This window comes from Schistocerca piceifrons, chromosome 3 (assembly GCF_021461385.2).
Source record: "Schistocerca piceifrons isolate TAMUIC-IGC-003096 chromosome 3, iqSchPice1.1, whole genome shotgun sequence".
In the NCBI taxonomy this organism is placed as follows: domain Eukaryota; kingdom Metazoa; phylum Arthropoda; class Insecta; order Orthoptera; family Acrididae; genus Schistocerca; species Schistocerca piceifrons.
The window spans coordinates 779,297,848-779,314,464 of NC_060140.1; the positions used below are offsets into that span (position 1 = coordinate 779,297,848).

General features: G+C 38.8%; 1 protein-coding gene across 1 annotated transcript in view; it reads right to left on the reverse strand.

Moving 5' to 3' along the window:
- Positions 1-16,617, reverse strand: part of LOC124790071 (sugar transporter SWEET1-like) — a 165,740-nt gene that overhangs the window by 51,877 nt on the left and 97,246 nt on the right. The window contains exon 3 of the mRNA XM_047257635.1: positions 3,384-3,507. Coding sequence (XP_047113591.1) covers positions 3,384-3,507 — 124 coding nt within the window. The remainder of the gene's footprint in view (positions 1-3,383; positions 3,508-16,617) is intronic.

Here is a 16,617-nt window from a genome sequence, read left to right on the forward strand (position 1 = left end):
TGTCTGCCCTGGTCAGTCGTGATGATAGCTCGATATCCGAAATGCGATACCCATGACTCGACGAAAGCTCGAGCAACAGTTTCTACCGTAATATTGGGGAGGGGGACAGCCTTGACCCAGGGAGTTGTTCGGTTGATAGACAAGAGAACATAACAAAAGCCATCAGAGGGGGGGGGGGGGGGGGGAGAGGGCTGACAATGTCAATATGAATATGCTGGAAACACCCAAGAGGGATCGAAAAGGCGCCGAGGGGGGGTGAAGTGTGCTTGTGTACTTTGCATCGTTGGCACGCGATGTAGGAGTGTGCCTATTGCTGGCAATCCTTGTTGACATTTCTCCAAACAAAGCGCTCCGCTAGGAGGCGGGTAGACACACGAACACCGGGGTGGGCCAAATTATGCAATGCGTAGCCTCTCCCCGATGTTATTCAATCTGTATATTGAGCAAGCAGTAAAGGAAACAAAAGAAAAATTTGCAGTAGGTATTAAAATCCATGGAGAAGAAATAAAAACTTTGAGGTTCGCCGATGACATAGTAATTCTGTCAGAGACAGCAAAGGACTTGAAGAGCAGTTGACGGAATGGACAGTGTCTTGAAAGGAGGGTATAAGATGAACATCAACAAAAGCAAAACGAGGGTAATGGAATTTTGTCGAATTAAGTCGGGTGATGCTGAGGGAATTAGATTAGGAACTGAGACACTTAAAGTAGTAAGGGAGTTTTGCTATTTGGGGAGCAAAATAACTGATGATGGTTGAAGTAGAGAGGATATAAAATGTAGACTGGCAATGGCAAGGAAAGCATTTCTGAATAAGAGAAATTTGTTAACATCGAGTATTGATTTAAGTGTCAGGAAGTTGTTTCTGAAAGTATTTGTATGGATTGTAGTCATGTATGGAAGTGAAACATGGACGATAAATAGTTTAGACAAGAAGAGAATAGAAGCTTTCAAAATGTGGTGCTACAGAAGAATGCTGAAGATTAGATGGGTAGATCACGTAACTAATGAGGAGGTATTGAATAGAATTGGGGAGAAGAGGAGTTTGTGGCACAACTTGACTAGAAGAAGGGATCGGTTGGTAGGACATCTTCTGAGGCATCAAGGGATCACCAATTTGGTACTGGAGGGCAGTGTGGAGGGTAAACATCATAGAGGGAGACCAAGAGATGAATACACTAAGCAGATTCAGAAGGATGTAGGCTTCAGTAGGTACTGGGAGATGTAGAAGCTTGCACAGGATAGAGTAGCACGGAGAGCTGCATCAAACCAGTCTCAGGACTGAAGACCACAACAACAACAACAACAACCCACTTATACTGACACTATCCATGCCCACAGTTACATGGTGTTCAGACAGACAGAGTATATCAATCTCATTCTTATTTTTGAGATCATCTAAACACACTAATAGCTCATCTGCTTTATTTTTTATTCCCCTGACTTTTGATTAAGTATGTTGATACTGCCCTTAGCTTTACCCCTATTTACTGTGCATGATGTTCCTTTTATTCTATTTATCTTGATTGTCATCTGTCTGGACTTTGGCTTTAACCTAAAAAACCTATCTGCCTGGACCCATTAACCACAGGGATCACCCCTTGTGTGACTGTGGACCCCCTTACAGTTTCTGCTAATAGAGAAGCTAACTTATTTTTCCCCATCCTACTCAGGTGCAGGCCATGTGTAGTGTATCCCCAACTACTAATAGCATTTACTGGAACAATACTTATGTGAGATTTTGCCGGTGTCTGGAGCGTCCTGTTCAGCTCAGTGTTAACATGCCTTACAGTAGTGTTTACACAGGGCTGACCATGGCACTGAAAGACTTCCACAAACCCCACATTTGTGTGCTCAGTTTCTGCTCCTATTTTATCCAGGTCACTGTATCTTGGATTCATAGCCAGGCTGTTTCCTACTTCCCCATCTATAATTACTTAATCTTCCTTCTCAAAGTCCTTGCATAGCTGACCTAAGTTTTCTGTCACCTGGCTAAGGCTAGCACTTGGTTTCACAAAACTTGTGACCTGGTACCCTGCACCTAATTTCTCCTGAAGCTGCTGGCCCACACCCCTCCCATGATTGCTGTCTATAAGCAGAATTCTTCTTTTCCTATTCTGGTTTGATCCCAACCTGTCTTTTTTCTTTAAGCTAATATTCTGCTTCAACCTACTTTCAACTAAATCTGGATGAGGCCCTTCCTCCACTTCAGATAGCAAGCCAAACTGATTTACTAATTGAATTTCTGGAGTTTTTTCAAGTGTTTCCCTTTTTTGCCCTTTGCTTGCTACCTTTTCCCAGTTCCCAATCTCTTTTTCCTCCCTTAACCAACACAATTCCAAGTTCGTGTTTTCTAATTCAGCCTTAAGGGCACAAATGTTTGCCTCCTGTTCAGCGATTGTTCTGTCCTTTCTACATAACCTACACTGCCATGATGGAAGAGCCTCATTTTCTATCCTAGTTTCCTCGCTGCTACTTTCGCCCCCAATGAAACCTTAGATTAAGTCTACACAGAACATCCCCCTCTTTCAAATTTCTACAGCAACCACCACATTTGTCACACATGGTTTGATAGACAAACTTAACATAAAAGCAGAGAATAAGTAGGCACAAGACCACAGTAGTTTCATAACCTGTAGCCTACTAATCCGTAAACAAACACTAATGTAAACAAACTTTTAAACTTACTTCTAAATGTTTTAACTACCTAAACTCTGTATGACTGACACAAATTAATTTGACTTTGAAGCGATAACTTGAGTCAAACATTAAATTTTACACTCACATGAAATTTACACCTGAAAAACGTAAACAAAACTAGCGACTACCAGCCTTCTACAAAATACTTCCTTTTTGACCTAAATACGGCCAGAAAAGCGAAACCTTCAATATACAGCCTACAGAAGAAGTATATACACTAACCTAAAATGTAATATTAACTAAATTAGCTCTTCTTTCAATATTAATCACTTAACTTAGCGAGAGCATCGTATACGCGCATCTGCCTAGCTCCAGAGATAAAACACATCTAATGGCTATGATACTATTCTTAAAACTCAGCACCAAGTAAAACTGTACTCACAGTACTCTGCACAAATACAACATACAATAGATGTTTCTAAGAAATTCTGTAATTCTGAACGGCAACAGCATTCACGTGAAACACGAAACTATATCATTTTTTTTATATCACCTGTTTGCTTATCTGTGGAGTTCAGAGTGGATTTGTATAGAAATAGTTTAATTAATACACATCATTCATCTCACTAGGATATGCACTATACAAAATCTTTGAGAAATCTAACACATTACTAAAACAATTAGCCAATGCTTTAGTCACTTTTAAAAATTATAGCTTCATGCTACTACATACTTATGAAGCTTACCTTCCTGATAGCGTATATATAGTAGGTTACTACATAACTGAACTGTAGTAAAACACCAATTGAGTTGACAATAATTGTAGAAGTGTCAGATATTGCGATGCCATACAAAAGCCATAAAGAGGACCTGAAACACAAATGTATGTTTGCAGAGTCAATGACATAAATCAAACATTACTTATATAAAAAAAATACACTTTTTACCATTATTCACATTTTGAAGACCTTGGCGATATTTCATAGAAAGCGTCTGAAAAAGAACGCAATAAAATACTTTCTTTGGTGGTGGAGAATCAGCATGTTTCCACTGTTTTGACTGTTGTTTTGTCTCTGGCGTATAGTAGTGCACCCAAGTTTCATCTGTGATCACAAACAGGCACAAAAAATTTTGTTCGTTTCTCCTAAAATGGGCCGAACGTTACAATATGTCCAGTCTCATGCGTTTTTGATCCAGTGTCAAGGGTCGCAGCACCCATCTTGCAGATAATTTTTTCATTTCTAATTCTTCAGTTAAAATGTGATATGGCCTTTCATATGACACCTGGCAAGCATGAGAAATTTCACATACTTTCAATCGGCAATCCTCCATGAGCATTTTGTGCACTTTTGCAATGACTTCTGGAGTAGTGACACATCTTGGCAGACCACTGTGCAAGTCATCATCTGAGCTCTCTAGCTCTCCCAACCAAATTTAAGTTCATTTGTCCACTTGGCAACAGTTGAAGATGAAGGTGCAGAGTCCCCCAGTGTATTCTAGAAATCAGCATGAATGTCCTTTGCTTTCATACTTTTCTATGTGAAGTACTTAATCACTGCTCGATTTATTCCATCCTCGCAAATCACTGTGTGGGAACAACAGAGCCACATCACTGCCACAGCTCTCTTCCAAGAGCACTGACATGGCACTTGTTTACAGGAAACAGTCTAATGAATATCATGTTAACAACTCGTTGCGCTAGCGCTGACCTCTCGTGGTGATTTCGAGAACTTTTCAAACCACCGTCGTATATGCCCCTTATACCACCACCTATTCAATCACCACCTAAACTGTACTCACCAGCTAAACTGACACATTTCTGGAGATTTAGTATGAGTGGGGGACTTTTGCATTTGGCACCCCTTGAGGAGATGAATTTCTTGCAAATCTTGATAGATTACATAGGATGCTTCTTGCACGTCGCCGCAATTTGGATGATTTGCAGTAGACGCGTCTTGCACTTGGCATCTTGTGAGTGAAATAAGACTGTAGACAAATAACTTGTGATGGAGAAAACTGTTTATTGCAAATTTATGGGGAAAATAGGAAGTGGAATTTCAATTAACAATGCAATGAGAAAAGAAGTGGGACGTGAACATGCAATGTGTAATATTAAAACTGTGTGAGTCAAGTAATGCAGGAAGTATGTCACATAAAGTGGTAAGTTTCGCAAAGTGAAAAATACAATTCACATCACTGGAGTATGAACATTTTGTAAGTGAAAAGTAGCAATGACCGTCGAGAAGAAATCATAGCAGAAGAAAGTAGATAGTGACATCCAACGTGGTAAGGCAAACTGTGTAATCAGAGGAAACAAAGTGGATAGCAACTCAGCACAGCACATCACCACATCACAGCACAGTACAGTACAGTACAGCAGCAGAGAAGGGATGCACTGGAGCCACTCTAGCTGAGGTCCGGAGTTCAACGCACAGTGAAGCAGCGGAGCATTACTGTGACCCATAAAATATACTATTTTCAAAGTAAGCTAAAGTGATAAATAGCATTGTGTATAGTTAATGTTACTTAAAAGTGGTAGGGCAACCAAAAGTAAAATGAGCAAACCAGATATTAGGGGGAATGCGGGTCAGGAGACCTCTGCCTGGTCAGAGATCCATGATGTATTTCGACTTGCAAAATCAAAAGAAGGCCCTGTAGTCAGGGTGAATGATATTGTAGGTAACAAGGGGCAGGAAGTTCCCTTACATGCTTTAGGTATCGCAGAACATGCAGCTGAGTCGGACACTCAGACAGTGGTTAAGGGAAGTACGATGACGAAAATGAACCTTGAACCTAACAAAATTAATGGTTCAGAATTTAATATGCAAGCCATGTTTTCAGCTCTGATGAGTAACCTACAGGAAAATGCTAGGGAAGCTAAACAATTAAAACAAAAACTGGAAATACAAGAAACTGCTAGGGAAGCTAAAACTTTACAAGTGTTACAAGCTCTTCCAAGATGGCTGAGAAGATGCCAGTGACAAACCTCGATCTGGACCACCCAACACATGATAATGTCAAAGCTGTGAAGAAAATTGTTTTGGAAAATCGTGGAATTACTGTAAGAGAAGTTTCTGAGGATGTTGGCATATCAGTTGACTTGCATCATGCAATTATTTCGGATGTTTTGGGCATGAAGTGTGTGTCAGCGAAGTTTGTCCCAAAACTTCTCAATTTTTATCAGAAGAACCGTCGCACGAGCATCGCTCAGGAGCTCTTGAATGACATCAATGATGATCCTGATGTGCTCAAAAGAGTCATAAATGGTGACAAAATATGGGTTTACTGTTATGGCGTTGATACCAAAGCCCAATTATCCCAACAGAAGCATCCTGGGGAGCCAAGACTGAAAAAAGCATGCCAAATTCGATCAAATGTCAAAGTTTTGCTCGCTATTTTTTCTGAATTTTTGACTATGTCCAAGCAAAAGTGGGAAGAAAATCAGGAGCCCAAAATAAAGGAATATCATTTGGTGGAAAAACGAGTATTGTAGTGCAGAACTAATTTAGTGTGGGAAGACTGGAAATTATGTTTCCCTGAACATACCACAGAGGAGTTCATATGGCATGTACACATGATCTGTGGTTATTTCGGACCCAAAAAGTGTGTGGAAAAGTTGAAAGAATCCAGCATTTTTAACAATATGGTAATGAGAGCTAGGAGAATATTAGAAAGCTGTCAAACGTGTCAGAGGACGAAAACACCTACAACCAGCAGTAAAGGGCAAATGTAATGTATAATACCAAAAGAGATAGGTGAGCTAGCTGCAGCCAATGTGTTCATGCCTCTCCCAAACACCAAAAGAGATTTCTAAATATATGTTGGTAATAATGGGTGTATTTTCTAAATTTTTAAGATTGTACCCTACGAGGAAATGTACCAGAAAAGTAATAGCTAGTAAACTGGGGTAAGATTATTATGTGCCATACAGGCATAAACAAATACTTAGTGATCATGGGTCCCAAGACTATGTAGAGCTTTTTGCCATGACCACCATACCACTTTGGGAATGTATGTTAAAGAGTTTGAGAAGATACTTGATGAGCTTCCACATTAAACAACAGAAACATCACCCTATGAATTGTTGATGGATAAAAGACCTGAAACCATGATCAAATGCTCAGTAAAATTCCCAAAAAGAACTGATTTGAATATAACACCCAAAAAATACATTGTGGGTGAATTGGTACTGAGAAGGGCTCATAGAAAATCATCTAAAATAGATGCTGAAATAAACAAATTTTTCGAAATTTCTGAAGGGCAAAAATGTGGTTAGCATCCTAATGTAGTGGAAGTAACACACCGAGAGTGCCACATAGTATGTCATATACAATATATTTGATGTTGAGACATTCCGTGGTAATTGAAGGGAAGCCTCCAAACTCTTGAGTACCTGAGTATCGGTTACAAGACATAACATCCCTCTAGTAAGATAATAATGACTACACATTGTGAAAGGCCTAGACACAACCACGAGATGCATTGTAAATAATAGTTCTATTGATTGGCGACTCCATGGAGTGCTGAGCGCACAACGACCATATATATTAAATTAAAAGGAAGGTCAGTGTTGGCCATAATATTGATGTTTTATTGATGGGAGAATCGATTTTCGATCACATAGTGATCATCTTCAGTGCTGATATGTACAAATTAAACTCAGACATTGGTATCAAGTTATCAATAACCAAAACTGAGAAGTGATCACAATAAGTTATTGTGATCGCTTCTCAGTTTTGGTTATTTATTGTGATCGCTTCTCAGTTTTGGTTATTGATAATTTGATACCAGTGTCTGAGTTTAATTTGTACATATCAGCACTGAAGATGATCACTATGTGATCGAAAATTATTTCTGCCATCAATAAAACATCAATATTACGGCCGTTGCTGACCTTCCTTTTAATAATAGTTCTCTTAAATCACTGAGAGAGAAAGTAGTTCTGAGAATTTTGAAATAACATGTGCCCAGTTCATGTGTTCGTAAGCAAAAAGCAGGGATTGAATGAACCCCATGAGGACGTGGTGTGCTGGCTTATTGTGATGTCAGTAAGGTCATTAAAGGGATCGCACAGGCAGTGAGAGGCTAATGATGTGCAAAGCATAGCTGGTTGCTGAAATAGCTGAGCCAGATGATTATGTTACATGGTCGGCATCATGTAAGCAGACATGTCACAACCGCTACAATGGTAAACATAGTGACCCTTTATGAAATACAGATAAATCAACAATGTAAAACTAAATAATTTAATACCAAGATTTAATAGTAGTTATTAAAAGATCCATTAAGTAAAGAATAAAATAATTACAAAATGATAATTTTTCAAGAATTAATGAAATTAAAAGACTGTCATATAACTTTAGTATTGTTTATTATATAATAATTATTTGAAAATAATTCACTAATTCATGAACGTAATAGTTACGGCCACTTGGGCAGAACGAGTAGAGTTCGTTAGAAGAAACAATCCAGTGTTTGGAAAATGTAACTTATTATTGTATGCTGATTCTAAAATACACGTCTTTGTTTCATGCATCCATACTTGATGTCTTGATGATGGGAACATGGGGAACTCTGTGCACACGTACCAGATGAAGTAGCAGAGACGCTGTTGGCATATGCATGAATTATGGCTGCAATCAAGCACTGCAGACACGTCCCTAGGACCAAAAATTTCAGCTGGCAAATAATAGTGCCTCTCGTCAAATAAGTGTGTCAATGCAGTAATTTATCAAAGAATGACCTTGAGTCATAAGTGCTCCATAAACTTCAATGGTGGTCGGTGAAACACCATAGGAATGTAAAAAGAAAAAATTTCCCATGTAATTTTATAAAATGTGTTGTATATTTTGTATGTGTTATGTATTTAGGAAAATTCTGGAACATTATGCTGCAATGGACTCCTGTGGGACAGCCAACCAGCTGTTTGGAAATGTGAGCTAAATGTTTGTAATAATTTCTCTAGATTTCTGTTAAAGTTAAACAAATTGTACTATTATGATATTTGCTAAATAAATTTTATATGCTCAATAAATGTTTCAAAAGCTAATGTTTACTTGTCTTTATGAGCATACACAAAGTGTTTTCTAATACTTTCTGTTGATATGTATATTAATGTGGTATTTTAAAAGAATTTTGGTGGTTAAAATCTAGGAGAGCATGGTAGCCAAAACTCAAAAATTATGCAAATACCAATAATTGGAAGCTAGGAACACTGTTTCAGTAGGTGCAAATGTAATATGATTTCATGAACCAGTAGATTTTGCATTTTAAAGATTTCTGTCAAACTACTAAAATTGTATTTGAAGAGAAAAAGAATTTTTAAAATAACTGGCATAAAATAAAATGATGTATGGTGTGAAGGTTGCTCCTAAGAATTGAGATATCACATTTCAAACGTTTCCCAAGTTTCATTTTGTCTGAACAAAAAAAAAATTTGAAAAGAAATTAACAAAAGTGATGTGTAAGGTACCCCTTATTTGCAGATAAGAGTGCATTTTACTTTATTTCCAGTTGTGCTATTTCTCATACGTGAAGTAAATGTATCGGCACTGCAGTATATACAGAATAAGGAGCATGTGGTAGGTTCCCATAATGGCTAGCAGAGGTGGTTGGCCATCTGTTGCTTTCAGAGCAAGTGGGATGATGTGCTGATGCAGAAATCACTTGTGGCCTCAGCAAAGATATATGTGGGAAAGTACACTTATTCTGGCATGAATCAAGTAATTGTTATTAATAAATAGTAGCCTTTTGCCTCTCAGACATTAGGAGGAGTCCATGGGTCATAAATACTATCTTTCAGTAATTTTACAATGCCAGGAAATGTTGATATTAATAAATAAATGAATAACTTTGACATAACCCAAGATGTACGATCTTATACTTACTATACCAGTTGTGCGCTCAAGTTACAGACTGTGCACCATAGTTGGCACTTGTCATAGGATGCCTTTTGATCTTATCATATGGTAGACCATGCTCTCGTACCATTAATAGTTAGCTTATAATCAGTGTGAACAAGTTCATTTTACAGTGTCTCTTAAATAAACACGCCATAATGGCATCCCGAGTAAAAATTATTTGCACAAAAAGCTTCTTCCTGCTTCATTACGTAAAACATAGACAATAGTATTGGACTTTCACAATCCAGTGGTGTTGCTATGGCTCTGCAAGGGGACATAAAACTATGAGAGAATCTCCACATAACAGGTATGAAGAATTTCCACTTGGCTGCTCACAAAATCTGTTCAAGAATGGACTGGCTAAGTTATCGAAAAACACGGGTAGAAAAGTGTGTCCGGTTATATACTGTACACCCCTTAAACCACCATCTATGGCCTCGCAGGCAAAATGAGACATTTCTGGAGGTTTAGTATGAGTGAGGGGTTCTTACAATAGGGACAGGGGACGGGAGGGGGCATATGCAATACATGTGACATTTACATGTGCAAGCAAAGTCATGGCTGAAAAGCTACTAATTTATAAAGCATAGCTTATCAGCCCCCAATCCATTCTCACGGCTGCCAGTGTCAGGAAGCAACAGGCTGTGTTATTGTTAAATTTTGCAGGCATCCAAAGGTAATGACACGGACTTATACATACATGGGATTTTTATCTATGGTGTTTCATTCAATGAAGTTAATTTGTATTTCTTATTATTTTGTGTGTGTCCTGTGTGGTGTTACGTATCATGCCAGAAGATTGATGTGTCTCCCTGCATATTCTTAGTGACAAGAGATACAAACAAACAAAAGAATGATAAAACTGTTAGATGAGAGAGCAAAACTATGTGGATTTGTTGCTTTATTGTCATGTGGAGAAACACACCAAGGGACTACGCATGTCTTCAAGATGGGACGTAAATCACAGTAACTTCACGAGCAGAAGTCCTGAGGAGTGTTACATAAAATCTCCTTTAATTGCACTGTAGAAGCATATCGGCTCCAGAGTAAATTAAATCAAACATGACATTGGAAAATATGAATTGATTTGTCATTCTGAACTGTAATTCTGCATTCTGAACTTGCATGTAGTGTTTTCAAGTTAGATACAATTATTGAAGTCTCTTGTTATTCAGTTGATACTGTAAATGGAGTATATGTTACAAAAATGTCAGAAAAATTATTGAAGAAAGTTGAAATTGGTAGATAAAAAGTCCTAGATTGCTGCACCTAATGTTACAGTCAACTAAGAACAAAAAGAAAATCAGAAAAATATTTAATCTTTACTGATTAAAATAAGCCAAATCCAAACTTTGAAAAACAATGGGGATACTACACCTATGTATAATACATGCCTTCAAAATACAATTAAAACCTATGTCACAATGAGTACTGCTGCTGCCATTGGCCCTAATGACACAATAACAAAGAGTAAGTGAGCACATTTTTAGGTGTCCATTCAAACTGACAAATCCATATGTATACACAATGTTTCAATAACCAACACAATCATCAACTTCAGATGCTAAAAGCCCTGAGTTAACATGTGCATATGCAGCTCTGACACTAATGAACATGCGAACGTTAGACTAGAGATTGCAACACCTGAACTACACAGCAGACAGTTGTATAAATACTGTTCATAAAACGAAATCACCAACCTGGTGGATATCTGAAACATCACTAATCAGCAATCATGTCAGCTAAAACTATATTTCAATTTGCTCACAGTCAGTGTGCAATTCCTGACTAGATTAGTACAGTGTAGTGTGCGGATTTTGTGGCTACTCCACTATCTCTCACTTCATCCTGCCACTTAGAAAAAAAATGTTTTAATCATGTTATACAGCAGTATGGTCATTTTCTTAAAAGAAACATTATTTAAATCTTTCTCTCATCCTGTAAACAAAATAATAATTTGTGAGAAGGATTTAAGGAAATATTTTCTGAGCTCTCTATATTGTTGCACAGCACAATAGTACTTAAATGCAAGAATAAAATTTACCTTCACTGTGACAGCGCTAACTGCAGCACATCTGTAGAACACGCAACAATGGCATAAAAAATGTCAGCTCTCAGATGAGCCTCAGTACAAACAAGCAGGGAGCTCACTGCCTTACACTGTGTGAGAGAGAATGTCAGGAACACCTGAGTCAGCATTTAAACAACAGTGCAGAGCAGACATAATAGGGGATACTTGTAGTAATTACACGTAGGAATGACACAAGAACACCTTTCAGGTGGCAAAATTTTTATAAAGAAGAACTCTGAAGCCCTGATGTTAGACATTAGGCTAGCCAAAAGCACTGACAGGCTCAAAAAAACTGGAGTACATTCAGACACCAGCATAGAGGCACCCCGTCATCGACTGCTATAAAAGCTTCACCTTCCCTCCCATCATTCTCAGAGTCTGCCCACTCCATCATGGTACTGATGAAAGGCCTACTCCACTAGGTGCAGGATGACCTGGTGAATATGATGAAGTGTCACCAGCCACTGCTACATGTCTGCAACCGTCCGGCTGTAGAGGAAACTTCAACTTTGGGAGCTGCATTCCTGCCTGTCACACCCCTGAGTACCCGAGGATGAGAGCCAGGGTGATCTTCCATGAATGAAGAACCCATCTGCCCATCTGTGAGCTGTACAACTTGGGAGCAGGGCACCTGTACCACCATTCCTGGCCTGTGAAAGTACCACCATATGGCTATATGCTGGGGCCACCTCTGGGGCTGTCCTCCATATCACTGTAGGGTCTTCCACCTACAAGCTACCTTGACAAATCATAGCACCTAAAAGACTACACACTCACAACTATGCTTAATTATCCTGCACCCACATAGATGGCCCCATCTGGCAGGCTGCTACAGTATATCCCACCCTAGAGCAGTAATGTTACACCTCCAGGAGAGGGTTCTCTGGCATAACTAACACTTTAACCGAAATGGTAGCAGAAACTCTGTGCAAATATAACATCTGATTCTTTGTTGTTTTATATTGTACCAATATTAAACTATGCATGAAAGTTCTAGTCAATTTTCATCTGCTCACTTTACCTACTGACACATGTCTTCTTGAACTTGCAGTATTTTTACAAAAATAAAGTTCCAGGAGATTACTATCCTGTACATCTCAGCTCAGATTTTCACAATGGTTTACATCAGAAGAAATGGAGAGGGAGCACTTCCAGAAAGTTCCACATGCCCTTTTACAATCCTTTAGTACGGGTTATATCATCCTTAATACTGGTTTTTATATACACATTGAAAAAATTGAAAGTCACCCACCTTAATGTCTCCCTATGAAACCAACAAATTAGAATGAAACAAAATATGTGAAACAACCCTCACAAAAATAGCCATAAGTGCCTGTAACACATCTTTCTCTTCTTGACATTCAATGCAACTTTCATTCCAGCCAAATTGGTACATGCAGACTGGGAATTAAATGCTATGCTTATATGAGGCATAGCACATTTGAAAATGTCAGTCAAGTCCTGTTTCCTATCCAGGCACCTGAAGATGAAGCTACCTATGTTTCAAATCAGCAGCATGTGAAATTAACACCAACAACCATAGGTGAAGGAAAAGAATGAAACATGTCTTCTGTCAAAACTGAGGAACTGACATCCCTGTACTTTCCAACAACATGGAAAAAAGATCAGTACATCTGTCTGTACATAAGCCTAAATGTGGAGAGGTGGGAAAAACACTACTACTGCAAGTCCATAACTAGTGATATCTGCTGTGTTGAAGTGAAGGGAGAGCCCTCTTGTCACCACAGTGAATGAAACAGTTTGGTGTGTTTGGGGCTGGAGACCTGTCTGACCTAGTACTGACCGTCAGTATGACAGCCAAGACAGGACGAGCAATATGTGGAATATCAGTATATTTTATCAGTCACACTGTGAGGTCCTGATATACAGGACAATCAATTGACAAGGACAAGCATGCACTGGGCTTTCCACATGCCATTGAGAAAACTGCTTCCATGAATGTTAAATTCTGGAGTGCAGCATTGATTTACTGAAGATTGTAAAATATTGGTAGACAGGCCACAGTGCAGCAATGCTTGACAACAACAACAGCCAGTGAACAGCATATTACAATCCAGATTCCTTTCTACGGCATACAGAAGTCGCAGCCCTATATGTTTATCTCTGCCCACTGTACCTCAGAGAACAGATAGATTAGTGTGAGTGCAAGAACACGTCCAGTTCACTGGACATTCCAAGAGAGGGAAAACACCACTGGGGCTGATGAATTTAGGTACATATTAATGCACACCAAGTGCTGGGAACAATTATGTTGAAAATCGCACAACACAATAAATCCCGCCTGCTGAAAGTGCACCATCTGGGCCTGTCTTGGGGGTGCTGTTTGTCACGTTTCTTAGATCTAAATAGATAGGAGCCAGAAGTAACTGAAAGACTTCATGCCACTAATGTTTCATGGCTGTCCAGAGCCAACATTAAAAGTCAAAGTAAAAATACTGAACACAGAATTGTGGTAGGCATTACAGTAGATAGTGTACAATGTTTTTTACTGTTGTGCTTGTTTGTTTTCAAATGTGCAATGAAGCAATTCTGGGTCCAACATAGTAGCTACCTACAACTTCTCAGATACAGCTTATCTGCAATGTGGACTGAACAAGCAAAATAATTAAAAATGGAACTGTATGCTGTTTGTGAGATCTAATATTAAATTTATAGTAACAAGTAGAGTTACTGAAAATGAAAATGTCAATAAGGTACTTTCACAAACATTTAAGCAGTCATTACTTCCTTGTGTTACTTTCATTATCCTAATACATTACGTGCATGGCGGTGCATATGGACCTATGGTACATCGCTCCATAAATATCATTAAATTACCACCAATAAATTGTCTTCTATGTGAAAAAAAGTGATAAAAGGTGTCAGAACATGTGTAGCAACACATAAATGGTATCATTCATGTTGCTTAATGGAAGCAGATCTTAGTAAAAATTCGTATCATTGCGGAACTGAGTGCAATGGTCCTGAAGCTGCGTTAGAAATGAATATGCAAGAATCAAAATAGGTGTGAGGGAAGAACTACAAAACAACTTAACTAAAGCCAGACAATATGCTGAAAAGCTTGATTCAGTATGTGGACGCACTGACAGACACGCAAAGCTGTGAACAGGAGTGTGTGTTTATTAGGCCTAAGAAATGCTCCTGGCCTGTGTTAAATACGAACGTTTATCGTGTTCTGCTAATGAACAGATATGAGGCATTAAATTCAGACAGTCAAAAGCCACGAAAAAAAAGAAAATCTCAGTGCTGCAGGAAACTGCTCATACACATCTATTGACCAAAAAACTGCCTGTGGCAACTTGTTACCATTATGTCCTGTTAAACATAGACATGGTGTTAACTCAATACGTGACAACAAGGAATGGAAGACATAAAAACAAACAGTGAAGGAAAAAGACGAAATTTACGTTCTATCAACGAGTCATGGTAAGGGACTAGCTACAATCATGTCCAATATCCAGTCACACTATAAAGTCACTGGAATTACAAAACCTGGAGCTCCTTTATGAGAAGTGCTGAAAAATTGTGAAATTGCAGTAAAAGGTGGTGTGAAATGTGTTGTAATAGGAGGAGATAACGATGTGTATAAAAACGATAGTAGCCTTGCTGTAAAAGCACTGAAAGAATCACTAGGAAAAATGTCACAAGCAAAAGTATTTGTTGTAAGCATTCCTCACCGACATGATTTAATTTAAACCCATGTTTAAATAGTGAAATCATTGCAACAAACCGAAAACTCAGAAAGGTCTGCAGCAGTTTTGTGCACTCAACCTTCATTGAGACAACCAGGTCTATGAGAGAGCATTTTACAAGACATGGACTGCATAGAAATCAGCTAGGCGAGAAAGTGCTGGCCAAAGAAATTCTCCCAGCAATGAAAGCAGTAGGGGTAGACATGCACAAAGAACTTGCACTACCAGTAATAGGTTCTTTGCCAATGACACAGCAAATGTAGAATGCACCCCAACAGCACATGACGAAGAAACATCTCTGGCTACATATCTAGAAGAAATTAGGCCTACATCAGCATCAGAATGGGAACCATCATTGTTACCATTGGCATCATCAGAAGCAGTAGCAGAAAATGTATCAGCTATAGAAGCACTTCCACAAACCGCAGCAGAAGTTACACCAGCAACAATAACTACATCCCCACCAAAAGGAGGGAAGAGAACTACAGAAGAAGAAGCAGTATCAAGTGTTTTGCGTAAGCGGAAAACAGTGCCTCCTCTCTGTCTACATGATTTATTAGTGGATCACAGCAAGACGAAGAAGCCCATAAAATAGGTAGTGTAAGAGACATTACAGCTCCTAACCAAACTGTTCATTCTAAAGACAGTAACAATTCTGATCTTAAAATTTGCTACCTGAATATTCAAGGAGTAAAAGACAAAGAATTTATTGTAAACAATTTTGGACTAGAGAACAAATTTGATATTTTTTGTCTGAGTGAACACTGAACAACAGAGAGAGAAATTACAGCTATCAAATTTGATAACTATAAAATAGCAAATGGTTACTGTAGAAAAGTGCATAAAAGGGGTGGGGTAGCATTATATACTAACCAGTCACTCAGCCATTCCATCAATAGGTTGGATCTAGAATATTTGTGTGATGCACAGAATTTTGAAGCCTCTGGTATAAGTTAGTGATAATAGCCTAATACATATCACCTAAGGGTAACATTAGTGTATTCTTAGAAAAACTGGACATGCTGTTAGATGTGTTTTGAAAGACAAAATGGTTACATTACAACATTGTAATGTCTGCCCCGGTAGCGGAGTGGTCAGTGTAACAGAATGTCATTCCTAAGGGCCCGGGTTCGATTCCCGGCTGGGTCAGAGATTTTCTCCACTCAGGGACTGGGTGTTGTGTTGTCCTAATCATCATCATTTCATCCCCATCGGCGCGCAAGTCGCCGAAGTGGCGTCAAAAGCGAAAGACTCGCACCCAGCGAACGGTCTACCCGACGGGAGGCCCTAGTCA